This window comes from Papaver somniferum, unplaced genomic scaffold, assembly GCF_003573695.1.
Source record: "Papaver somniferum cultivar HN1 unplaced genomic scaffold, ASM357369v1 unplaced-scaffold_15, whole genome shotgun sequence".
Taxonomy (NCBI): domain Eukaryota; kingdom Viridiplantae; phylum Streptophyta; class Magnoliopsida; order Ranunculales; family Papaveraceae; genus Papaver; species Papaver somniferum.
The window spans coordinates 5675951-5702125 of record NW_020624376.1 but is presented as its reverse complement, the minus strand read 5'-3'; the positions used below and the strand labels follow the sequence as shown (position 1 = coordinate 5702125).

The window sequence follows — 26175 nt, the reverse complement described above, 5'->3', positions numbered from 1 at the left end:
GAGTACTTTTATTGGTTGGATCTGGTAACGCATCTATATATGAAAACAATAAGATTAAAACTGCGTTAACATTCAACGGTAATCCATCAACAATTTCTAACAATAAAAAAAAATTGCACAGTTGATAAAATTATACTGACAACGTGTTGAAGAGAAAATATAAAGAAGGGAGAGACCTTGTTCATTGGATATCAAATGTATTATTGCAAAGGAATAAGCATCTATTTATTGGACACATATAGATATGCCACTAGGGGTGTGCAACGGACGGACGGATGCGGATTAGCGATCACCCGCGTCCAATCCATCAAAGTTGCGGATTTGAAAAATCCAACCGTGACCGCCTAATCACCCGCGGATTTAACATCCGCAGATCAACGGATGATACAGACCGGATGCGGATTAATCACGAATTTAGTCAACAAAATAAAATAAAAAACAAATTAAACAATACATAATTCTACAAAATACCAAGTAATCAATCATCGTTTCGCTTTACGTTCAAGATTGATTTGAGTGAGGAATAACAATGGTACGTATCTCCATCTCCTCATTTCTACAATCTTGTGCTCACGAATACTAATGTTATTATCCCTTCTTTAAATTTTCAGTTATTTCTCGATATAGTAATCCAGTTTTCTTTCATTTTTTATAATAAAACTGATACCAAATTACTCACTGAGTAGTGGTAGAATTTGAACCAGTTAGGCTATTCGTGACTAGTGCCACCTAGTGCAATTAGTAATAACTAATGTTGGCTACGAGATCTGTCTGATGTTGATGCTAGGGTCGAATCTGTTCACGACAAGTGTCATCTCAGATTATTCAGTGATCTGTTGTATTAAATTTAAAGAAGGCATACTAACATTAGTATTCTAACATTGGTATTTAAGTGAGGAATGGTGCGGGTGAAATCGCGGATTTCAAAGTCCAACCGCAACCAAACCGTTAAAAGTGCGGATTTGAGAATCCCACCCGTGTCCGGCACGAGCGAAAGGCCCAATAACAAACAATAAATTTTAAACGAGCACATTGGACAGGGGCCACAGGGCATGAATAACAAGCATTCAAGCAGATATGACGATAACAAATTAAAGAAAAAGCCGGAGCTCGCCCAATAAATTAACCTATCCAAGCCATGAAGACCCATGGAGGGCTGTTATAGGTTTCGAGCTCTTCGAGCTCTTACAGGCACAGGCGGGCGGAACAGTCTGGGCCTAATATTTTCGGGTATTATATACGGCCCTATGACAGGTTAGATCGCAGCATGGCATAGGAAAGTTTGGTGATACAGTTTCTTGATTTGCAAGTATCAATGTGTTTGTGTTAAACTAGGGAACATAAAGGTTGTAACTTGTAAGGTTTTGGTTTTGGAATATCAATGTGTGAGTTCATTGATGTTCCTAGCTGCAAGGAGAGGTAAAGATGCTGGGTTCATCCATTGATGCAGGCTTAACAGACGATATCTGGCTTGCAATCTTTCTGCATTTTCCTTTAAAGCCTATGTTCAAGTTCAAATGTGTCTCAAAGGTATGGTAGCAACTTCTTTGTAATCCTTAGTTTATAAAAAAAAAATGGACTTCACTCAATGATTATACTCTTCCTTGGACCTTATTCTATGGTTTTATACCACCCGAAGATTATCTTCCAAACAACCCTATGAAATCTACGTTCAGTAATGCATATCTTGATATGCACTCTCCACCATTCATAATGGTTTTCTTTTGAGTTCTTGAATCCAAAACCAAATTTCCCAAAATCTTGTTTATACCGTTTAGGTTCAAGTAATGGTTTGGTTCTGTGTGCTGCAAATTTATCAAATGCTAAGTCTTATTGTTGGGTCTGTAATCCACTCACACAAAAGTTATAAGAACATGAATTCTTTCTGTCAAAGGAAATTGTTGGGCGAAAAATTTGAACATCAATGGATATCGAATTATGGTGTGTTATTGAAATCTACCTCCTAGATATATATGAAAAGAAAATACTAATAAACAAGAATTCTTGTGATATATGAACAAATTTAATCGAAAAAAACGAAGCGAGCTCAAAGCAGCAACCAAAACAAAAAACAATTTTGCTTACAGGGTACAAAGCACATTACCGAACAATAATCTTCTATCCAAAAGAGACCGTTTTTCGCCCGAATCCTCTTGAAGAACCAAAACCATCCAAGAAATGCACTTCTTACTCAAAAATTTAAAGAATATATCACCTAAAGAAATTCTAACTTGTGAATAAAAGAAGAAGAAGAAGAAAAATTCAGTCTAATAATCTGAATTTATGTTTTGATTTTCATTTTCAATGAGACCTTCTCCTCATATGTAGTGATGAAACAGGATAACCTTCAAAGAAATCCAAAACAGCAGCTTCAAGATCATCAACTGAAAACTTAATATACATCTCTGGATGTTTACCACTCTCTATATGACTCCTATACCGTCCCAGAAAAGACCGATAAGCCGGTAACAACTTCTCTGCAATAGAAATACGAAGCTCTTCGCGTAATTGAGGGTCCGGTACTAACCATGTTGCTTGAGCTCTATGAGTCTCTTCAAATGTTGCATTGAATGTTTTAAACCTATCTCTTAATGCAGATTTCGATACCCCGGACGAAAACCCGCCTTTTACATGTAATCCTTCATCTCTTAATGAATGCAGAACGCCAACCCATGTTGCCCTTTGATAACTTGTTGCAGCTTGACGGAATTTACGCGTTAACCTCCGCAAGAAATCGTCTCCGATCATTTCTTGAAGTTCCGAAGATCCTCGGATTTTTTGAACAATGTAATGAACATTGTTCATGATGAATAAATGAGCTAATGAATTATCTTTATAAAGCTTAGATTTCCCTTCTAAGTTGAATTGCAATATCATAATGATCCAAATCAAATGTAGAGCTAATGGTGTGTCGTTTTCGGGTTCGGGGTCTTCAAAATCACCCATATAATCACCATTTGGGAACCGGGCATTCATCGATGGTTTCGAAACAATTAACTCACTCAAAGTCTGTTTATAATCAGAAATCAAATTTATATAATTCATAACATATCTGGTTAATGGATGAATTGTACCTCCCGGAACCGGAATCTTGGTAGTTTCCCGCTGAACTGCATTTTCAAACTCCGATAGTATTCCCCGTGCAGCTTCGGCCAACCGGGAAAGAATCTCAGTCGCTTGGATTCGGACAGATTCAGACGATTTCGATCTGAAAACTGCATCAACATCCGGCAAAAGGTCTGACAAAGCATCATGAAGATCTAGAATCTTGAAAAGTTTCTCCGGAGACCTTCGGCTGATACTAATGGCTTCTGCGAAATTGAATAACTGAATGGCAGGACCTTTCACCGTCTCCATGAAACAAGCGTCATCGGCATTTGTACCCAGCTCTTCAAAGATTTGTTCACATAATCTCTTCTCACTGGCAAAAAGAATTCTTACACAAATTTTTGCGGCTTTAATCCATCTTTTGATTTTGGCTTCTAATTCATCCCATTCCAATCTCTGCACATCACCAATACTCAGTTTCTCAACCCCGAGTCTCCGGAAACTTGCATCAACAGCTGATTTCCTGACACTGCCGTAAACTTGAATGCATTCCCGCAAGTAACCCGCCGTAATCATTCTTTCTGCAATACTTCTAAGATCGGCGATGGGTTCTTGTGGGATTAGATCAATCTCTTTTATACTGCTTGTCGTTCGATAACTCGTACTCGTTCGACCTCTATGATGCTCACCATTTTCATGTTCTTGATCTTCAGAGTAATCGACATCGCCATTGAATTGACTCATACTTCTACAATGATGACCAACCATAACAGAGTTATTTGTATCGATAAGTGATTCGATTTCAAGTGGATTAGTATGAGTGATCAAAATGTTACGAAACTCGTCTTCCAAACGTGCCATAGCAATTTGTATTGCACCATTAATCTTACTTGAATCAACAGAAACATCTGTAGATTCCATTGATCTCTGGATCTCATCCACCGCGTTTAAATACCGATCCGCTTCTTGCCGGTCGCCGTCGAATATCATACGCTCTCTTGCTTCTTCTGATACTGTTGAATCCCATCTTAAGATAAGTTTCTCTGCCGCTGCAAACTGAATACCGGTCGCGGTGCCGCCGTCTGTTTTCTCAGGTGAATCCATGGATTGAAGATTGAAGAGCCAATGAAAAGAGAGATAGCTTGCAGTTTTAACAAACCAATGAAGAAACAGAGAGCGGCAGATGACAGAGTAAGATACTAAATAATTTCTTCTGGTATTTTAATGGAGAGAACTTATGATTTCTGCAAGTAAAGGCAGCTGTTGTTGTTTGTCTGAATCTGAAAATTTTTGTGAGAATTCTTTTGTTTGTTTGAAATGTTGGTTTTTTGTTTTTGGTTGATTAAGAGTTGTATTCAATTGATTGCAACTGTCTTGGTGCATATGTCTTGATACCAAGCTAATGTTACTTGCACATGAGCCCTGCCTTCAATCATTAAGTACTCTCATGGAATGGACCCTTAGATTTGATTGGTGTAATTAACCCTTAACTTTAGGCTTTGCACCATTCTAGTATATGCTGCTACTTTGGTGGTAACTAGTAAGATTTTTTACATATCTATTGAATTCTGAAGATTGTAGCCGGTGTCAACGTAGTATAGTGATAAAGTCACAGAGTGATGATATCGATGGTCTGAGTTTAAAACTCGACGACATCAAATTCTTTACCGATCAAAAAAATATATATATATGAATAACATAAACTTGGAATTCGATCGAGTCATTCGGATAGCTTTGAATACCGTAAAATAACTAAATGCAGTAAGATTGAATTATTCAGATGAGTCAGTGGATTAACGGAAAAACAAACACCTTCATAATTCAGAAATGTTTTAGGTTGATTTTTTTTTCTCCTTTTTTTATATTCCAGGATGCAATTTGACTATATTTATTGAATCAATTTTTTAGGTTTGAAAAGCAAAATTTCAATATTTCTCCCATGTTTTAAGCAACAAGTAAGAATTTTGATGATGTTGCCATTTCTTATGGCATTTAGGTGTCTCATCACTTAAACTTTTCCTTGGTATGGTTTGCAAACTTATGGGGTTAGTTTTTGTTTGTTTTGATATCATCATACGGATGTATTTTGGTTTTTTGTTTTAGTGATCTAAGGGATGAGAATGGGGCTTAGTACAGAATACAATAATAAATGGTATAAGAGTTGCTGCATGTGATCAGTTTGTTTCTGGATTATTTTTTTGGGCGAAGACAGCTTGGAGAAATGTGTCTTAAAAAAATTGTCTCCTCTTGGACATTGGTTTTAGACAGCTTGTTCTTGCTGTGCAAATCCAATCAGAGGGGAAAAGGAACGCTATTTTATGCTTTAGAGAAATTATTTTCTGTCATTATCATTCTGCATGGCTCATTTCTTTTATATTTATGTTTCTTTTTGTTTATTTTTATGAGATTTATGGTGTAACTTTTATATCCGTATAACAATTCTGAGCAGGTAAATTGGATAATCGAGGGGTCATGTTAGGATGTATTGTCCAACAGGCACAAGAACTTGATCGTTTTTAGGTTGATAACTTGTTCCATGAATATGAATCGAGCTAGGTTAAATAATTAAAATCGATGGTGGATAAACGGTGGCGGTCACCTGTGCACTGTAGTTTCTATCATTTTGGGTGCAACATTTTTACTAAATCTCATGCAATCCATGATTTGGTTGAGCCAATGAGTGCGGCTAAAGGGATCATGTATTGAATATGGCTGTATTTTTGGGTTTCATAAACTAGACTAGACTGTGTCACTCTTTCTTATTGGGTTTGATAAATCTTTGTGTTGCTAAATCCGAGCATCCTCGAGGTTTGTGCATGTATCTTTTTTCTTTCTAAATATTTTATTGACGGGTACCTAACTTAGCTGGTCATCCACGTTTCATAAACGTTTCATGCACTCCAAGAGGTCCTAGGTTCGAGTTCCAAATGGTGTAATATTATAGAATTTGACATGGAAGCTAGAGTTAGCTTGCCTCCGTGCGACATAATCACCCCCCATATCTATATGGGGTAATATTGTAGAATTTGACATGGAAGGTAGAGTTAGCTTGCCTCCGTGCGAAATAATTATCCCCATATCCGCTATAATAATTTCCACAATACTGCGTCATTGGGGACTCGAACCTAGAATCTCCTGCAGCGCATCAAACCTTTGAGGAACGGGAATGACCAGCTTAGCTAGCTACTCGTTTTAACTTTATAAAAATAAAATATTGACTTTACAAAAATGTACATCCCATCGTATTTGGTTAAAGCAAAATTTTACTATTAGAAGTATTTTTTTAATCGATAAAACTTTTGACGCCAACGACTTTACGATTATGATATGGTGGCATCTCGATACTTTCTCAGTGCAGATGATTTTTTTTCTTCCTACTAGGAAAACTTCACAAATAAATAGAAATACAAATTGTTCAAATCATACTGAATGGATATTTCTAACCATTTAGACAGACTACCAATCTTGACCAACACTCAAACTTTTAGCATACTTTCAAATAGCATCAGCTAAAAAAATGATAGTTTGACCATTTAAAGTTATTGTTCTTTGCTAATGGAAGAGGAGGTTTCTAAATATGATCAAATTGGTATTAACAATTGACTGCTTGGAGGAGAAGTATGTAAGCGTTAATGCCAATCAGTCAGATAGCTAACGATGTTACCTGCAATGGAAGTTCCATTGACCTGCAATTTTTTCAGAGACTTTTGAACACCTCGTTTTCCACATATGCCAAGACATAAATGCAATAGTTTCAGAAACAACAAAATCATGAATCAAGTTATTCTTGTTAAAGTAATTAGATAACCATTCATAATAGGTTAAATTCATATTCATGAGTTGATAATAGGGATAAAAAGCTTGCCAAACCCTTTTACCTACTTCATAGTTAACCATTATGTATTGAACCTAATACACACAAGTTATTATATTGATGATTAGAAAATCCAGATATTACGTCCATGGTAGACAGACACTTATGTAAGCATTTCCATAAAGAAGTATTTTATTTCAATGAGGGAGCCTGCATTACAAAAAATCTTTCCAAAAAATTGAAGTATATATTATTGTTATGAGGGTTAATAACTAGGGTTATAGTCAAGAATAACTTTATAAGCAAAATTAACACTAAAAACACCGTTTCTGCTCGGTTTCTATCTAATTTTATCTTCTCCGTAGAGAGAAAACCTAATTTCTTCAGCACTGATGTTCTTAACAATTTCGTCATCAAATAAGCACTTGAGAGTTTCTAGCTTCCAAGTCTTAGTGTCGAAACCAATAAGTTGATCAAGAGTTTGAACGCTACTTGAAAAATACTCAAAATAAGGAGATGAATTTCTCTTTGAATCCACTTATCTTTCCAGATGGAAATTGATTTGCCATCCCCAAGTTCCCAAACATAACTTTTGGATAATATTTATCCCAAGGAAGTTACTATTCCAGATCCAGGAGCCACTGTTGTTAACACAGTCATGCAGAGGGTTAAAACTTAAAATATGTTGCTTTGAGAATTTTAACCCACAAGGAAGAGGGTTAGTGAATCATTCTCCATGTTAGTTTATCAAGAAAATATTATTTAGGCCACCTAGTTCTTTAGAGCGTCCACAATGGACGACTAAACCCAAATATTTGGTCCAAATACATGACGTAGTGGAAGAGAGTAAAGTTCAAAAACCAGACTAAACCCAAATTCCAGACTATATTTGGTCTGGGACCAAGACCAAAACCAAATTTGGTCGAGCGGAAATTAAAAATCCGTGGGGCGTTGATATAATAACCGTTTGGAGTGGGGTGTAAGTATAAAGTGCGCCTGATGGTTTCAAAATGGGGGCGGACATTATATGTGAGCCTGATGGTGGGGATCACATTATATGTGATCCTGATGGTGGGAATCACATTATATGTGATCCTGAATAAAATGGGGCGGACATTATATGTGAGCCTGATGGTGGGGCGGATATTATATGTGTGTCTGGATCAGGCGGGGGTATAATGTACGCTCGACTAAATTTTACTCGTACACCGTAGCTTACCAATACGGACTATACCCAAAATTTGGTCCTTTTTTTGGTATTTGATCTTTGGTTTTGATCGTACCACTGCAGTTGCTCTTAGGGAGGTAATATCCCACCATCTCTTGAAGTAAAGACCTTTATCACTTTCCTATTTTCCCTACCAGAAATTTATCTGGATCACATCTATCTTGAATGCAATTTCTCAGGTATATGAAAGACAAACTTTTGTTCAGTGGTTAAAGAAGCTAGGGCATTTGTTTAACCTAGTGTATTCAGAAACTTAGATTTCAAGGTTCTTAATTGATTCCTAAAGTTATCCAACAAGAGAGCAAGGATTCTATTTTTCTTTTCTGGAGCAAAAAAGGGATTCCTAAGAATTTCTCTTGCAGAGTCATTTTTCTAATATGCATAATAATGTTAGCTATATTATTATTAATATCACATCGCACTTTACAACTAAAGGCGATTGCAGATGTAGCAAGATTAACAACCTGACCAGAAAAGACACTAAATTGTTTGATAATGTTAGCTAAATTCCTAGCATCTTTGAATATGGCTTTCTTAAAATTTAAAAAACCGCTAGCAAAGAATAGATGAGAGATGGATGAACCACAGATAGTTACTTTAACTTCATGAATAAGGCGTTCTGACTCATCTTTGAGAAACACCGAAACAAAGCTTCCATCCGCAAGGTATATATAGAGACAAGGGGGATCCCTATATCAAACCTCTTTGAAGGTAGTAAATATCATCTGGGGAGTCATTTAGAGAGTAGTGACACATTGTTTAACGGAAAAGGTCTCTGCCCTATTAAAGGCCTTGGGCATGTCCAATATAATGGCCATACTAAAAATTAGTATATTATCAGTGATTAACATACCAGGGACGAAATTAGTTTAAAAGGAGACTATTATTTTATCTATACCAGTTTTAAGTCTACTTGCTAACAACTTGTAGATGATATTATAGGCCACATTACACAGACTAATTGGTCTAAATGATACATCACTTTTATGACAATTAGTTTCAGGGATGAAGGCGGTAAAGTTATGATGTTGTTTAACCAAGACCTTAGAATAGAAAAAGGATTGAACTATTTAGGCGACATCAGAACCAACAATGCTCCACATTTCTTGTTTTTAAAAACTAGGTGAAAAATCATCTAGTTCAGGTGTCGTACTTGGTTGCACATCAAAAAAACATATGCTTTACTTCATCAACAATAAGCGTAGCAGTACGCGTAAAAGTATCATTACGGGAAATGTAAGAATGGTTTCAAGGAAAGTAAGATTCAACAGAAGCATTGGTAGTAGTTTTTCTCAAGCGTCTTGCATATCACTCATCAAAATACCCATCTTATTTATTATGCAGTCTATCCGGATTCTCCACTAGTAAAAATTTCCTTATTATTGTTGTATCTCTATCATCAATGCTTTATTTTCCGGTAAACTATCGGATAGACATTAAAATTAGACATGTCGCCACTGTTGGGACAATCGCCCCTTCTGGGTACTAAATAGTAACTTACCAGTTGTCGACGTTTAGAGATATTTACGTGCTAATTAGTCTTGCTGAAGTAAACTCGCTAACAAAAAACACTTGATCTCTCGGAATGCTTCATGAACCTCACTATGATATAGGATAAGAAAAAGTGAAAGAGAACCACACAGACGCAAGCCATAAACAAAAGCAACAAGAAGTAAATTACTCGCGGATTTAACGTGATTCAACAATATACAAAATATGTGTATATTGTGTACATCCATCAAACAAACTTCTTTATTCATTATAAAATCATCAACTGATAATTACACATCTGATTGACTAAATCAATCCATCGACTCACCACAACGTGACCGAGCACAAGAACTCTCACAAACACCCTATAAACCCAAAGTGTTGTCTTCTCCCATACGACCACATTATCTACCACAACGAGATGATCTTCTCTACACACCCTGACATAAATTATCGTGGACGTTTTCTGCTTAACACCAATAATTTACTCCAACACTACCAAGGTGATCTTCTCCTTAGACAAGATGTCTTCCGAACATCTACATATAAATACTCCATAACAACATATTTTCCAACATTGATAAGTATTCCGTAAGCACCACAATGATGTACTCCTTCCACCATTAAGTCTCTCACATACCACCTCACTAAGTGGGATGAAACCCTCAAATCTCTGTAAAGAATTCCATTGAGGATTTCATAACTAAACTAATAGCCTAGATCTCCTTATATAGGAGTCACAAAACTTGGGTCCAAATTGTCAGCATCCTTACTTTAGAAAACCGTCTACAATGATCAATTTGGGAAACCCGTCAATACGTGGTAATTGACCCAAACCAGGAAACCCAACATTTTTTACTTTGACTCCCAATTAGCAATAAAATTCCAACAAATATCCTCTTGTTTGGTTCGAAAACAAAAACCAAAAGTTAAACACCCATTTAAAATCGGCCTCGATAGACTGTGTGCACGATTCAGGTATCATTTGCTTAAAAACCAAAGACGGGAATTATTACACACTCGAATGCAATATGAATATGTATTTTTAAAACATCAGGTTTGTTAATATTACTCAAGTGCATAATTGCAGGAGTACTAAATGTTGTAACTAAATTTGAAAAATCCATGTACCTTTGAGTCTTGTAATTTCCTATTCATTTTGAAAATTGATATCTGGATAAAATCATACTCCCTCTGTTACTTTTTAATAGGCAAGTTTTTTTTTTGAGAAAATTAAGGAAATTAAGAGAACTAATTGTTGAAAGTGGTCCTCTAGACACTTGTCAATAAAAGAAGTAAAGTGAAATGGTCCACATAACACTTGTCAGCCAAAGAAATAAGTGAAATGGTCCACATAACACTTGTCATCAAAAGAAGTTCAAAAAAAAGTGGTCTTAGAAAATTAAAGTAACATTTGACTTTCCCAATTAGAAAACTGACCTATTTTTTAAAATATTTATTTATAAAAACTGGCATATTAAAAAATAACGGAGGGAGTAATAATCTTAGTAAGTCAATTTCAATATGATCATCTAATGTTCATGTCAGTATCTAACATGTCTCACAATATTACGTACATGAGATAGAGACTTTTCTAGGATTTTGATAGACAAAAATACCCACTGTATATTTAATGTTGTGATATTTTAATGTAATTCCAAAAGGGCATTATTGAAATACAAAAAAAATTTATCATTTGGCCCCCTTTGGTTTCAATTCCTGGTTCAATTCTCACACCTAATACATCGACATCACTGCCTACATACACGCATAGTGTTTTTTGAATGAATACGATTTTTTATAAATAAATAAAATTGATTTTACATACATAATTTTTCTAAATTTAATTCCGAAAAAAAAAATCGTCCATACCACATCAGTTCACACATAAAATCCAAATTTATAATTAGATAAATTATAATTCTAAACAAACTAAACTTAATACGCACTGGAATACATAAAAAACTTGCATCCTTGATGAAATATGATCACCACACCATTAATGCAATATAAGAAATTTAGGTTTCCAAAAGAAATAGAATTCACTGGACGAGCAAAATTCAATCCTAACTTAAGTTATATCATACAGACACGACTCATATATACTACATTACATAGCAATTAAATTCCATAATGTGAAGTGCAAAAAAAATAAATAAAAAAAATCCATAAGGCAATTCTTTAAATCATTTAACAAATTAAAATAAATGAATTTAAGTTTGGATTAAGGAAAATTACCGTGTATAATTCTTGTTTAAATCTGTTTCCTCGATCACATACAAAGCTGATTTAATTAATTTTAATCACGGAATATAATTCAAGTCAACTAATCTTTACAGCCTAAACCTGCTGACGCTCACGTGCTCGCACGCTTGCACATTAGTATATCACAAATTTGTTTTTATCTCTTATTTAAATTTGAATTATGAGCATAAATTACATTAGTTAGGAGTTAATAAGTTTTAATTTGTCGGAAAAAATGATTATGAACTCTACATATTCTGAACAAATCAAATTACGAAAGATATTATGGGTGAAGTCTGTTAGAGATATCTTTGGTGGTGCCATTTATATATTAAACATTTTCTGTTTCTTCTCTTATTCCAGAACAAGTTCGAGAGTTTTGAGTAGTTTTGTCCCTCAATACCTACCAAACTGTCAAGTTTTACATAACCATTAGCTTACATTTTTGTAATAACAAATACGAGAGCTCCCAAATAATTGTTCGCTTGAGTGCATAATAATATTTTTGGAGCATATTTACATATTTCCCAAAGTGGGAGGGATTTATTCTCTCATTTCATCTCGTAGATCTATCAGAAAAAGTGAGGCGTTCTGATTCCATTGTTTCGGTGGCGACATATGATTTGGAACAATAATTTCAGGTTGACCGTGGAAAATCCCATAACTAAATCCAAGAGTTAAAAGTTAAAAATTGTGATCTATACTCTATAGTTTTCATGTGAGACTAATATCACTGGCTCAAAAAGGGTTCATCGAAAGGAAAAAAATCCCAAGTTTTCCCGATAAGTGTCAGCGATGAGGTTGGAACATTTCCGTTGCCAAAAAAAAAATGCAGCAAAAAAAAAAGAGATGATATCTATATTAGGTGTGAAACTGATTTTTAGTTAAAAATGCAGCAAAACATTAACCGCATTATAGAGCTGGAAGTAGAATTATGTTGAACATTAATGCAATGGGGAATCTAAGATTATCTGTTGAGGAGATCCAAATTGTCGATTCGAGTTGAAAAAACACCTAATTTTTACGTATAAAACCCCAACAAAAAGTACATTACTAATAAATAGGCCAGCTTTATTGTTATTAATAATTTATTTTTTTAAAAATAATAATAAAAATGAGAATATGGCAGTTGATTTCTTAAAGAACAGCAGATGTGCACGAGTGGTGCATGGTTGGTGGGGGTCGGAGAAACAGATATCGAGAAGAGATGTAGAATCATTTTGAGGATGTTTTACAGCTTGATTTCGGTTTCACATTTAGCCATGGATACAAAGCCTCATTTGCTTGGATTGCATGTCTGAGTTATTATCAGTGTTGCAGAGCCGAAATGCAGCAGTGCAGACGTGCAATTTTGCAAGTTGTCATGAGTAGATTACATTTAAGATCGGGAAACACATTCTAGGTCATTGATCAGGGAGCACAGTTTAGGCCACCGACGAAACGTTATGGTCGCAACGTAGCTCAAAATTTTAAGCCTTATGGTAAGAAATAAATTAAGATTTAAGAGTAACAGATTTGATCCAGAATCTTTTGGGTTGGATGACATATTTAAGGCCATGATGCAAAATTTATGTCCGGAGACAAATCAAGGGTCATGAAAAAGATTTCCGATGACTGGAACACATTTTGGATCCTTTGACAAATTTTTAGCCACAGGAGTGACTTCTCTTATCACGATGCAAACCTTGGGACAAGATGGGCCACAAGGCAGTTTTTGGGCCACAGCACAATTATTTTGCTCATCAAGCAAATGTTGGAGAGCAGGTTGGGATAGTCTGCAAGCATAAGGTCCCAAAGTAAACAAGGTAAAATTTGGCTGTTGAAACACAAATTTTGGCTCACAATCCAACTTGGGTGACTGCAAGGGAAATTAATCAATAAACCAGATGTGGAGTTAAAATCCACCGCAAATTATCACGAGGTTGTCCCATACCAAAAGGAAGTTCTTTTTCCATTCGGCATATCAAGCTAGCCTAGGTTAATGGTAGTGGTTACCATTTTAACGGACGGCGGAAATATGGTGTGAGACTAGTGGTCAACTGCAATAAAACTATACATAGCCAAAGTGAATAATATATCAAGAAGCAACTAATATATCAACAGGGCTAACAGATTTTACCACCAGAATGTATACTGTTCTACCAGCTAAATGCGGAAAAAAACCAAGGTGTTGGTAAAAAGAAAAAAGTACTTACAAAATGTTTCCCAATACCACATGCTCAAACGTAATCTTCTTCAATTCATCAGTGTACCATCTTGGGAAACAAACAAAATGTACTGGAGGGCACGGCACTAGTCATCAAAAAAAGTAGCATGGTTCGCTTCATGACAGACATGTTGCACTTGGATGGATGAGCCTGGATTTCAAAAAGGCCGCAATCTCTATGGGGTAAGCCGCTAAATCTCAGTAGCTGTAGTGAGTTCAATGTCAATACAACTAAAATCTGATACCTAAAATAAGAGTTTAAAGTAATTAACCCTATTTGCCGCTGCTCCTTATACCGTCAGCAGATAGTTTTATGTACCAAATTAAAGCTCGCAAAAGGTGGTAGGGTAGTCATCGAGTGGTTTAAACATTTTGCATAAAATGAAATGCAATCAAAAGGTATATAATGTCCGTCAATAATCAGTGGATAAGGATGTACCTCCGGTCTGTACAGGTATGATGCAACCGCTTCAAGTTGCTGCACTGAGCTGCATATTTACATCTAAATCTGTGATCTTCTGTATGAGCAAATGACAAACTGGAACGAATAAGACATGAGGAATTTCCCGAATATATGTAATCCGTATACAGGTAAAGTTTCCGATGAGAAAATTAAACCCTGTTGCTTACATACCTGCAATTAGAGGTGGCAAAGTCAAGCACTATGTGCTAAATATTGCTTGCAGAATTGCTTCTGCTCGTATCTTGTACCTCCATAGGAGAACTGGTGATGCTACCAACCGGTGATGCGATCACCTGTGGGCTGGCTGGACCAACCCCAGTACTGGCAGCAGCAGTAGCATTGAGTGGTGGCATCGTACCCGAACTTAACTGAGGACTCATTGCAGTTTGTTGGCTTATTTGATGGGGGCTTAATTGCTGCAACTGTGGAGACAGTTGCTGAGACAGTTGTGGTTGAATTGTTATAGCTAATGGGGGGGAGCCGACCAGAGGTGATGAAACCACAGTTTCTGATGGAGACCCTATTTGTTGTTGCTGTTGTGGTGGTTGCTGCTGTCTTGGTTGTTGTTGTTGCTGCTGTTGTTGTGGTTGCTGCTGTCTTAGTTGTTGTTGTTGTTGTTGCTGCTGCTGCTGCAACATCAGATCTTGTGCTTGCTTTTGCTGAATCATAATCCCTGGGATCATTTGTGGGGGGCTCATGGTTGCTCTCTGTATATAGTTGATGTTAGATCCAGCGTGCATCTGTCCTGTTGACATACCCGCAATTCCAGATTGACGCTCCCCAAAAAGGCTGCCATGGTTCTGATTCGCCATGAACCTTGCTAGCACCGCATTAGCTTGAACTTGAGAAATCTTTCCCAGCTGAACTTCCTGATCTATCATGCTCAAAACGTGATATATAGTCATTCGATTTTGATCCATGCCACCTAAGCCAAGCATGGGGATTGTTTGTCCTGAAATCCCAGCAACCCCAACGCCTCTCACAATAGTACCTGTTCCCATAACATTGCCGAGGCCACCAAGACCAACCATATTATTTCTCATGTTCCCCATACCCATGCCTGTCACAAGGCCAGACATCATATTCCTTTGCATTTGCAGTTGTTGTTGTTGTTGCAACACCCTCTGCTGCTGTTGCTGTTGCTGTTGTTGTTGTTGCAGCACCATGTGCTGCTGTTGTCGTTGCTGATGCTGGAGCTTTGAGTGTCTATTCATCATCTGGTTAGCCAACTGCACATTAGAATTTTGCCCAATAGAATTCATATGAGAGACAGGACTTGTGGGAATCATCATTGATGATCTCTGGATCTGAGGATGTTGCTGCTGTTGAATCACGAGATTCGGATTTTGTTGATGGCTCTGAGCTGAAGATTGCGGATTCAGATTTTGTGATGATGGTGGTGTTCCAACACTTGACGTCAACCCTTTAGAAAATAAGGACTGGTTGTCTCCAGGAGGCAAAATCTGTGGACCAGCAAGCAGATTCTGAAACGAATTTACAGATGAATTCTCATTGGCAACTGATGCGCCAGATGCGAAGGATGGCTGAGAAGTAATCATTTCAGCTGACACACCCTTCGAGGCAACTCCCGGACCATTGGACTCACAATGCATAGAAACATTTGGAATTGGTTGGATTTGATCGTCTTTAAGTTGAAATCCTTCACGTTGCATCTACACAAGGGAACAAAATGCATAAATAAAATTGAATAACAAAAAATCTGTGATTCAGTGGCAACAGTTAGAAAACAAACCAGAGAACAGAATTGCGCAGCAAGCAAATCCGCATGATACTGTTACAAAAATTGGGTCAATAGAGATTGTTAATAACAGAAAGACAGGTATTGCACACCGAGAAAGACAAATATATTCCGTCTTCTTGATCGAAAGCAAAATATAATGATTCTACATAGCATTGACTTGACTGAAAACTTACCGTGTTAGGCAAGGCGGGCAATAATTCCTTGGAATCTAAAATTTCATTATTGTATATGCCGTACTGGGTTGCTACAGTGCCATCACTTTCATCCTCTGCCAATATTAATCGATTACGTCTAGGGATAACAACATTACCTGGAGGGTCGAAGAGAAAGAAACATATGAGAAAGTTGAACAGTCGAGCAGATAACCTAACTAGCAGTTAATCAAGTTTCAATAGTTTCATCTTTTTTATGGCATAAACCTCCAAGATAATAGAAAACTCAGAAGAAGAAAATAACGGCAAGTACAAACCTTGAAATTTATGCTCATTCTGGCAGAAGTTTAGTGCACGAACCTTGCAGATATTCATACTCCCACCTACAAGAGATTTCGACAGTTGTGTAATGCAGTTTGGCTCTCTGAGCTCCTCCATATTAGAGACATCAGAGAGACACATTGAGATTAAATGAGTAGAATATGATGCAGGCTTCGTAACAGAGATGCTATCTTCCTTTTTCTTTTTGCAATTCAGTTGATGTCTGTAAAGGAAACAATTTGAAGACTTGCCATTAGAAATCAAAGGAGACACTAAAAAAACAATCAGAGTGATCAGAGAGAAATATAAATTACCTCTGGGTTAGCATTTCAATCTTCGAAAACTTATCGAGAATACTGTGATCAGACAAAGGTGTTGTACTGACTGAAGCAGAACCAACCCCGCTAAATGCTTGATTGTTAGAGAGGGAGTTTGATCTCCGTCTTGGGGCCGTTGGTGCCTGTTGCGGTCTTTGCATGGAATCACCTGGATTAGAAGCCAGAGATGGGGTCCCGTCAACTGTTGGGAGAGAATGACCAGTTGGTTTTTGTGTCACTCCATAAGCAGAAGCTGCAATACCAAGTTGGGGTCCTAACCAACCACTTAAGATTTCTCCGGACCTAAATGACTTGGGAGATTCCATAGCTCCTGAAGAAGCCCTAGGGCTCTGCATTTGTTTCGTTTTATGCAATTGATCTTCTATTCTTAGATCTTTGTCAACAAGCTGACCAAGATTTTTCCGCTGCATCGGAGAAGGGAAATGAGATGTCATCAATGGATGCGGCGGTATCCCCTGGTTTATTCGCCCCTGCTGTGGATCAAGTTGGCTGTTTTCCATCCCTATTGCATGAGATGCACGTTTACTTCTGCCAAACTCTGGCTTATCCAATTTATCTATTTGCCTCGGATCATCCTTCCCTCCAATTCCCAATCCCTTTTGATCTGCACAAAAGGGCTCTCGATTAGGTACCCCTTCAAGCACCTTCTGCGAAAACTTTTGAGCCCCAGGACTGACATATTGTGCATCCCTGGATTCTGCTGGTTGATGAAAGACTGTATTTTTCAAGAATAAATCAGGACCTGTGATGGTCTCCAACTGTGATCCAACCCCCTTATGTGGAACAACATCCAAACTCACCAATGTTTGCCTAGCTCTCTTACTTGCATTGGACAAGGGTTCCAACTGAGCATCTTGACGTTGCCTCTTTTCATGCAGAGAAGGAACCCCACCACTCCCATCATTATGGGTCATCGTCAAGTCCCGGCTAGAGGGTAAAGCTCTCGATGCTTGTACAGCAGGCCCAGATACATGATCCTGCATAACTCTTTGGTCAACTCCCTGTTGATACTTGCATTGGTTGGCTGACAAAGGCAATGCTGGTAGCGAAGCTTCCGGACCAAGGCTTTTAGGGCTGAACTGACTATTGCTGGAAACATGTCCTTTTGAAACACTTTGAGTAGCATCACCTGATATAGTTCCAGAATCCCCTGAGGCATCAGATTGAACTTTTTTCCCATGTGTTTGAATATTGGATGCGACGGTCACTTCTGGCATATGCCTCGATCTTCTCTTCTGACGGCCAGACAGGCCCAAATTGAGCTGCAATGAAGGGACCATTCAACAATTTGTATCCAAATAAAGTTCTGACAAGCACAAGTTAAGAAGAATCAAAGAAAAAAATTTAATACCTTCTCGTGTGCAGGTTCACTACAGAGTCTTTCTAGCATCGGTGAAGGATCTAAACAAAGTTTTGGCTGCAAGGCTTTCAATATTCGAGACTCAACTTCCTAGAATACACGCAAAGAATCCAAGTATGAGAGTAAAGAAAGGTTGCATTTAGTTTTAAAGCCATATAGAAACTTACTACACTTACTAATAGATCACCGTAAGTCCAAGAATCATCCGAGATCAATGGAATGTCCTTCACAACATTCTCCAACGACAGCCTAAGAGACACTTCAGTAATAACTGGCAATCCACTCATAGAGGAAACAACATTCCCTGGTACAAGCGCACCCTTACGGTAATCTCGGACCTGAATAAGGTAAAAAGTTCACAGAATTAGGAAAAGTAAATCATTATACCCTGCACATCTAATCCATGGACCATGGACAGTAATTATATTGAGTTCAAAAATTTAGAATGATTCAGAAAGCAAAGAGAAAGTGTTATGGTCTCACCTCGCATAGCAGTGTTCCCTCTACATATTTGACTAGCATCTCGCCCAAGAAATCAACGGGTAATCGACCAGCCTCGATTGCCTCCAGCAAACAATAAGCACGACAAACATGAATTCAAAATGTTAACTCAAACAAAGCCATTATTGTGCTATTCAAAGTGATAACAAAGAAACCACACGCTTACAGAGAAGAAACTCTCTGATCTCCTATCGTACGGACACACGGCTTTCCGAGTATCCTGAACCGAATCCTGCAGAGAATCAGTCCATTCCGACATTCAGATATTACCAAAATTCGACAAGAGCAACATTTCATTATAGACAAGCATTCAAACTACGATCATGAGCTACAGCCTGAGGGTCTTACGAAACAGACACACCTCTAAAGCCTTTCTAATACAAAATCCATCTTCATAGAGATCCAATGTAAATGACACTTGATTCACTGCATAATCACACACATTTTAATTTAATAATAGCATTACCTTTTGAAATCAATAAAATAAGCCAACTAAGCTAATTATAGACACGTAATCTTATCGACGATGACGACAAATAGATACCTTCTACAGCTCCACCAGTCTGAACAACATCAACCTAAATTGATAAAATTTCATGAAATCAGATCAACCGTTTTATTATTATAGCTCCTTAAATTGAATCTAAAGAGAAAAAAAAAACCCTAGAAATTACCTTAGAAAGATTGGGTGCAGGAATAGAAGTGAAAGCCTTAGTATTGGAATCAACATTTTCATTATCATCATCATCAGGCTGCAGAGGAAGAAGAAGAGGGCGAAATCGTGTTCCTTTCTTTGAAACCTTGAAAGAAACGCCCATTTTTTTTTATTTTTTTTTTGTTTCTCACGATTATGAAAAGATTATGTTGAGGTTTTTGTGGGTTTGATTTCCATGGATTTGATTAGTAGATTGCTGAGGATGAGAGGGAGGGAGGGAAATTGAAAACCCTAGAATTTTGAAAATTCTGGAATTATGAGAAAATGATAATCAGAGGGAGATTAAAGAGATAAATACGGGGTTTTAGTGATTGATGGTTTTCATCTCTAAAAACATTTTAACGGTGTTGATTTGTTTGGAATGGAAACGGGGGTGGATTTTTTTGTGTGTGGGTTTCTTTTGTGAGTTTGAATCGTTCTATCACTTGAAACGGACTTGCCTCAGTGGCTACAAAGACTAGTTTTTAGAATTGCTGGTACAAGGGGATATAAATTCTCAGTGGTGTTAGCAATCTAGTACTCCGGTGATATAGATTATGTTGTTATATATGGACTTGTGTGTGTGATATAAACTTACCGATTAAGTAATCTGGTGATAAGGATTATGTTATTTTATACACGGGTTCGTGTTCACACGGAATCAGTAACTTCCTATTTCTTAATGAATTTATGGATTAATGGGACCTTAATGATGTACCAGTAGTAGGTAGGGCCTAGGGGACTTTATTCCTACTCTAAAATTAAAAAAAGGAAAAAATATGGTTTAGTCCAAAAATAAGTCCAAAAGTATGATTTAGTTCAGGCCGAGTCAACTAGGTAGAAATTAGTCCAAAATATGGGAAAGTACACTAATAATCCTTATTATTTACAATTTAGTCCAAATATTTGCAGTTTAGTCCACAGTGACTCATGATGATGTCAGAAAATTTTAATAATATATGAATAATTAAAAAACAATTTATCTTTCGAACCGCTCGTGCAAAATTCACAAACTTTATATATTCGGAAAGCTCTTTCCGAGATCTACAAAAAGAGTACCCATATGACTATATATTTTAATTTTTTTAGAATTATAATTTACACTGTTGTGTACAACTATGTCCCGCAGTAAAAATCTAGAAAATCCAACGTCCAGACCCCACATAACATGCAATATATTCATGAGGGGTTCCGAAAAAATGTGTCAAAACGTCGTTGACTCTATCCATCTTTTGCACAACCCGATCTGACAAAGGAAAAATTGGAAAGAAAATGAGGGATTCCGAACAAATGAGATACAAATGGAAAAGAAACGATAAAGGAAAATCCATAGTGTCGAATGATAAATGTTGCAGGCATAGTTTAACTAATCAATATGAATATGGTAAAAAAAAACGTCGCAAACCTAAGTTATTTAAGTCTCTCCTATATTTATTACACTGGAGCAGCGAATTTTAAATAGTGGTTTATGTGGTCACGACAAGAAATACGAATGAGAAATGCTGCTTTAAAAGTTGGGGAACAATGTATTTCGTAGGATACCAAACTCGCATGAGAAAACACACAGAATGCATTTCGACACATGCAAACTCACCTGGCAAGCCTAATGCACAAAATCTTGTTATCAGCAGAGACCAACATTAAGGTAGGGAACTCGAGTATACAACTAAACCAAATACCTTGTACACATTAAGAACCTACAGGTGATATGAATTTGAATTATCTCATATAGTAATGCATAATACGACTAAATTGGAAGAAAACAAAATGTAAATTAAAAAACGGGCTATCATCCTTACGGCTTATTTCTTTTCATTCAAACGGTATATACTTTAATTACACTTTTAACTACATGAAACAATGAACATAAGCATTTTTGTACTCGTCCATTGGATTCGACATGCTTAGACCGACACTATCTACACATTTTGATGCTATAGTTCGCAAACTAATTACAAGATAAGTGTTGTAACTCGAATAAGAGAAATGTACCTTGCTATGGAGATTCAAGAAGAAAATTAGCAGGAAGACCAATGCCAACACCAGCGAAATTGTACCAACACTAATCCCAACACCGCAACCATGGAGCAGTTGGATGAACTGGATTCCATCTCCCATATATCCTAAATAATCCCTTTATTATCATCAGGACCTACAAACGAACAAAACAAAAAATCAATCCCTTTGTCACTCACATCTGAGTGGTGCAAAAGCACAACAACAATACCATCTTACAAAATATTATGGCAAGCCCAATACAACACAAAAGTCACTTATCTATTCTACATTTATACAAAATTGTGCTAAAATCAGACAATCCACTAAAAAGTTAAAATTTAGAAATACCAAACCAGTTCAACAGAAAGTATCCAAAAGCAAAAAAATCCATAACAAACCCCTTGAATGTCATAAGGTCACTGTAGTAGACAGGTCTGAATGCAAATACTAGATTCATAGTTTCTGGTACATAATCAGTGTAGAAACAAAATGCACGACTTACAACCAGTATGATAAAACTGGTGCACCGAAAAGTACACTGCGTAAAACTGGTGTACAAATAAATACACCTAATATAGTAAAGTAAAACTGATTTACCTTGACAACTTTACTATTCTGAGATGCAACTCATTTTCTTACTGCCGATATTGTTACCCGCAAGAAGAAAATATAAGAAATCACAACAAGCCAAGATGGGATGAAAATAAAATATAAGATGAATAAAGTAGAAATACAAAGGTAACGAGAGAAAAATAGCAGCGAGCATAAAATAGATTTTGCACGTCGTCCATTTAAAAGCTTTTCTACTAATTTACGGACTTCTCAATTAGAAATTATGAACTATACTTCAACTCAGTTTACAACTATGTGCATATTAACGAGCAAACATGTGTACAACTATGTAAACACTAAGAATCAACATGTGTACTGTTATGTACACATTAAATATCAACATGTGCACACCTATGTTAGTGAGAAGCGATCCTTCAAAGCAATGAAAGTTACATACTTTTCAGAGACAATTGACATAGAGCTTGTTCTGTATACATTCAGCACCGCAGATACAAAAAGATTAAAAAAAAGAGTCCGGGCAGCCTAGCTCAAATTTAAACAAAAAACTCTATAAAATACATCCAAGATTCCAAATATGTGGAAAGAACATAAATAAGCACATTGTAAAGAAACATGTGTGACTTTATTTACAGCTCCCAAGGAGAGTTTTACAAAGCAAGTTAATGTTCTAGACCCTGAGGAAGTTCATGTCAATTACTGGACAAAATCGATGTGAACTAGTACAAGTCCTTGCAGATTGAAAAATATCTAATACTTATAGATTAAGTAGATCAAAACATGTATTTCGATAAAATGACGAATTGCTTTCTTAACTTGCTTTCTATCACATGTGTACAACAATGTACACATATATCATAGGTGTAGCAATATGTAGACATCTAATTTCTGTCACAACCAAAAGTATGGAAAGATGGTTAAACTCTTCAAATGAAGAAAAGGCTATAAGTGTACTAATGATTAACCAAATATAATTTTTATAAGTGTACACTTATATAACTCTTCAATGTACACTTATATATTATAAGTGTACTAATGGTTAACCAAATGTAATTTTTCTCACATGTGTACAACAATGTACACTTATATACATGAGCATGTTTGAAAGGATCAAAACATAAGCCATACATACTTAAAATTCCATCTTCCCTTCCTCGGGATTAAAGAACTGACCAACTGCCATAGATGCTGGTGGTGGAGGCCTACCTGGCACACTCTGATGACAAAATGGTTATAAAATGCTTAATTAAGACAAAATTTGGATGCACAAATTTCACAATGTAAGTGCGGAGAACATATGAGCAATTAGTTCTTATGATTTCACCACCACCTATAAATGTTGAATCGCTATCGCCATAAAATACAAAAATAGTACCTCTTTGTGGTTCTTTGCTTTTAGAATTAGGATTAAACTACTTCTTCCTTCTTCTGCGTTTTACTCCTCCAGAATACTTGTTTTTGTCGCAAGATGCAAGCGTTTTGCTGTACACTCTTTGAAGAATTGATATAGAATTACATGTCCTTCCAATCCTACAGCAGCACCTGAAATAAGAGGCTTCCAAAATAAAAATTTAAGTTAAGAAGATTTATGAGGCAAGAAAAGTGAAATGAGATCCTATGTCCAGGCAACAGCTGAAATGAGCAAGTTGTTGATATCTTAAGCTAGCATAATGAGCAGGTAGGACCTAAATTTCTTATTCTTGCTCATAAAATGTTCAGAGGATACTTTCTCATAATTTCCAAACCGTTGGATGTCCTAAACGCTTCTTTGTATTCCTCAATCTGAATAGTGGAGTTAATCCTAGGAACATAAAATCTTATTAGACGAGTATCATCCACACCAACGTAATGAATTATTCTTCTAGTAAAAAGAAACTCATAATAAGATGTTGTAAGTAAATAATTTGGATTCATATACTGATTCATAAATTGAATACGATATACGAACTAAAATCGAAGTAATTAGGTTTTTGAAATCACAAAAAATTCCTGAAATCGATAAATTAACATTTACATTAAATTAAATTAAATAATGAGAATAGGTTATACTTATCTTTCAAATCACTTTGATTGTTAAAATATTCGAATCAACTTGTTCAAATTTGAATCAAATCAGCTTTTCCCCTCAAGTTAATCTTCAAGGAAAGCTACTGTTGATGACGATTCAAGTTATTTAAGTGGAATTGAAACAATAATTTGTTTATTTGACTCTCAAATTTATATTTCGGTATTAAATTTCCATTCAGACGTCGAGAAGATTAGGTTTTAGGAAAAAAAAAATCCTTCATTTGAGAGCTGTTTCCAGAATAACTTGTCATATCTATGATGGGAATTTTCGTCTTCAAAAAAATCAGTTTTGGACTAAATCGTTAGCGAAAGGATCAACTCGTTTAGAATTAGGTGAATTTGGACTTCCTAGTATTAGGCTTGAGACCACAGGACTAGAACGTCCAAAGCCCAGTAACAATGGGAGTAAATTAGGGGTGTCAACGGGTCCGGGTCCTCCCGGGTATCACTAGACCCGGACCCTACTTATAAAGGTCGGATCCGGGTCCTAACTGTTCCGGGTCCGGTTCCTACACTTGTGGACCCAGAACCGGACCCGTTTAAATACCCGGGTACCCATTGGGTCTTAAGAAAACTATTAAAAAAACCTCAAAAACTTAATATTTGTCTCTTTTTGGCTTGAATTTAAATAACTTTTATAAAATTTATTATTATTTCTTATTAATGTACTAAATAAAGATTAAATGTAAGAGAAAAATTTAAAATGAGTAAAATATCAAAGCTAAAACTAGCAAAAACATGAATAAAAGTATGAATAAACGGGTACCCGATACCCGCGGGTACCCAACGGGTATTACCCATTTGGACCCGTTTAGATTCGGGTTCAATCGTGTAATTATCCGTCGGGTCCTAAGTTGCTAATGGGTCCAACTTTAGGACCCGGAACCGGACCCGAGTCTATCGGATCCGGTTCCGGTTCCGGGTAATGAGTACCCATTGACAACCCTAGAGTAAATGTTAATTTCTACTTAAAAAAAAGGATCAACTCTTATGCAGGCTAAATAGGATCGGAAATGTTAAACTTACCGGTTTGAAATCCCGACTGAAACAAATTGTGGTGGGCCCAAATTCACCCCCTATTTTCTCCAGTTGAGACCAGGACTTGTCTGTGTCGGGATAATATTCGGGATCTAATCCCGATACGTCTAGCATCGCCCATATAAGATGCTCATTTTACCAGTGTTTGAAGCAAAATGCCGACCGTTCCTCAGACTCCACTCTCAAGAAAAATGCGTGGTACCACTCACCAGTTTTGCTCACAACACGTGACATTAGTAGTCAAAGTCCTCCCATCAAAATTGAAATCTTTTGGCGACACAATAATATTTTCGAACAAACCTAGTGGTTTGTGGGGTACAATAACTTATACGGGGTAACCTAGTACCATTTTGACAGAAAAAGCTCCAAAATATTTAATTCTTTGCAACCAGATGGGCAAAAGAAAAAGAGGGAGGATCCATGGACACTCTTAGATGACAAGGTCAGACATGATTTGCGTCATTTTCTCCGCAAAATCCAAACGACAATGAATTTTAGTCTAAAATTTTGATGATATGTTCCTCTTATAAGACTCTACATTCCTAAAAAAAATGAGCACAATTCGACATGTATAAAACTACCATCCACCCCTTTGAATATCAACCGTTCAAAATTAACGGTTAAAATTAAGATCGGCATATGGTGAGGTTTGCTATCTCGAATTGTGTTCATTTTTGATAGAAATTAGGAGAGACTCCAAAAATTAGGAGAGTTGTAACTTAGGAAAGACTCCCAAAATTAGGAGAGTCTTGAAAAGGAAAAATAGCTTTGCTTAGATTTCAAGTTACATTTAACTATAAATAAAGGGTTCGTGACTGCTATACGTTTTTCACTCCCTTTGGAAAATTGGTGTAAGCTTCATAAGGTTGTTTTCTATGTC

At 36.5% G+C, this 26175-nt stretch overlaps 2 protein-coding genes across 11 annotated transcripts; both read right to left on the bottom strand.

Moving 5' to 3' along the window:
- Nucleotides 1-1991: 1991 nt before the first annotated feature.
- On the bottom strand, nt 1992-4430 carry LOC113335555 (exocyst complex component EXO70A1-like). The gene has a single exon (XM_026581590.1). It carries the CDS (start codon nt 4150-4152, stop codon nt 2302-2304), a length of 1851 nt encoding a protein of 616 aa, XP_026437375.1. The 5' UTR covers nt 4153-4430; the 3' UTR covers nt 1992-2301.
- Nucleotides 4431-13882: 9452 nt separating this feature from the next.
- On the bottom strand, nt 13883-19955 carry LOC113335755 (protein PHYTOCHROME-DEPENDENT LATE-FLOWERING-like). 10 transcript variants are annotated; one of them, XR_003353467.1, is made up of 14 exons: nt 19603-19955; nt 19473-19506; nt 19290-19354; nt 19095-19160; nt 18911-18991; nt 18604-18765; nt 18419-18517; nt 17044-18329; nt 16726-16952; nt 16430-16566; nt 16248-16286; nt 14666-16167; nt 14471-14569; nt 13883-14276 (listed from the first exon to the last, which is right to left on the bottom strand). XR_003353467.1 is itself a non-coding variant. In XM_026581767.1 (13 exons), the coding sequence occupies exons 1-12, from the start codon at nt 19744-19746 to the stop codon at nt 14701-14703; spliced, it is 3807 nt and encodes a 1268-aa protein (XP_026437552.1). In that variant the 5' UTR covers nt 19747-19955; the 3' UTR covers nt 13883-14569; nt 14666-14700. The 10 variants fall into 10 exon arrangements, 6 of the variants coding, with proteins under 6 accessions (XP_026437552.1, XP_026437551.1, XP_026437553.1 ...); XR_003353465.1 differs by having other exon boundaries at nt 14471-14549; XR_003353464.1 differs by having other exon boundaries at nt 13883-14236; nt 14471-14549.
- Between the last annotated feature and the right edge of the window lie 6220 nt (nt 19956-26175).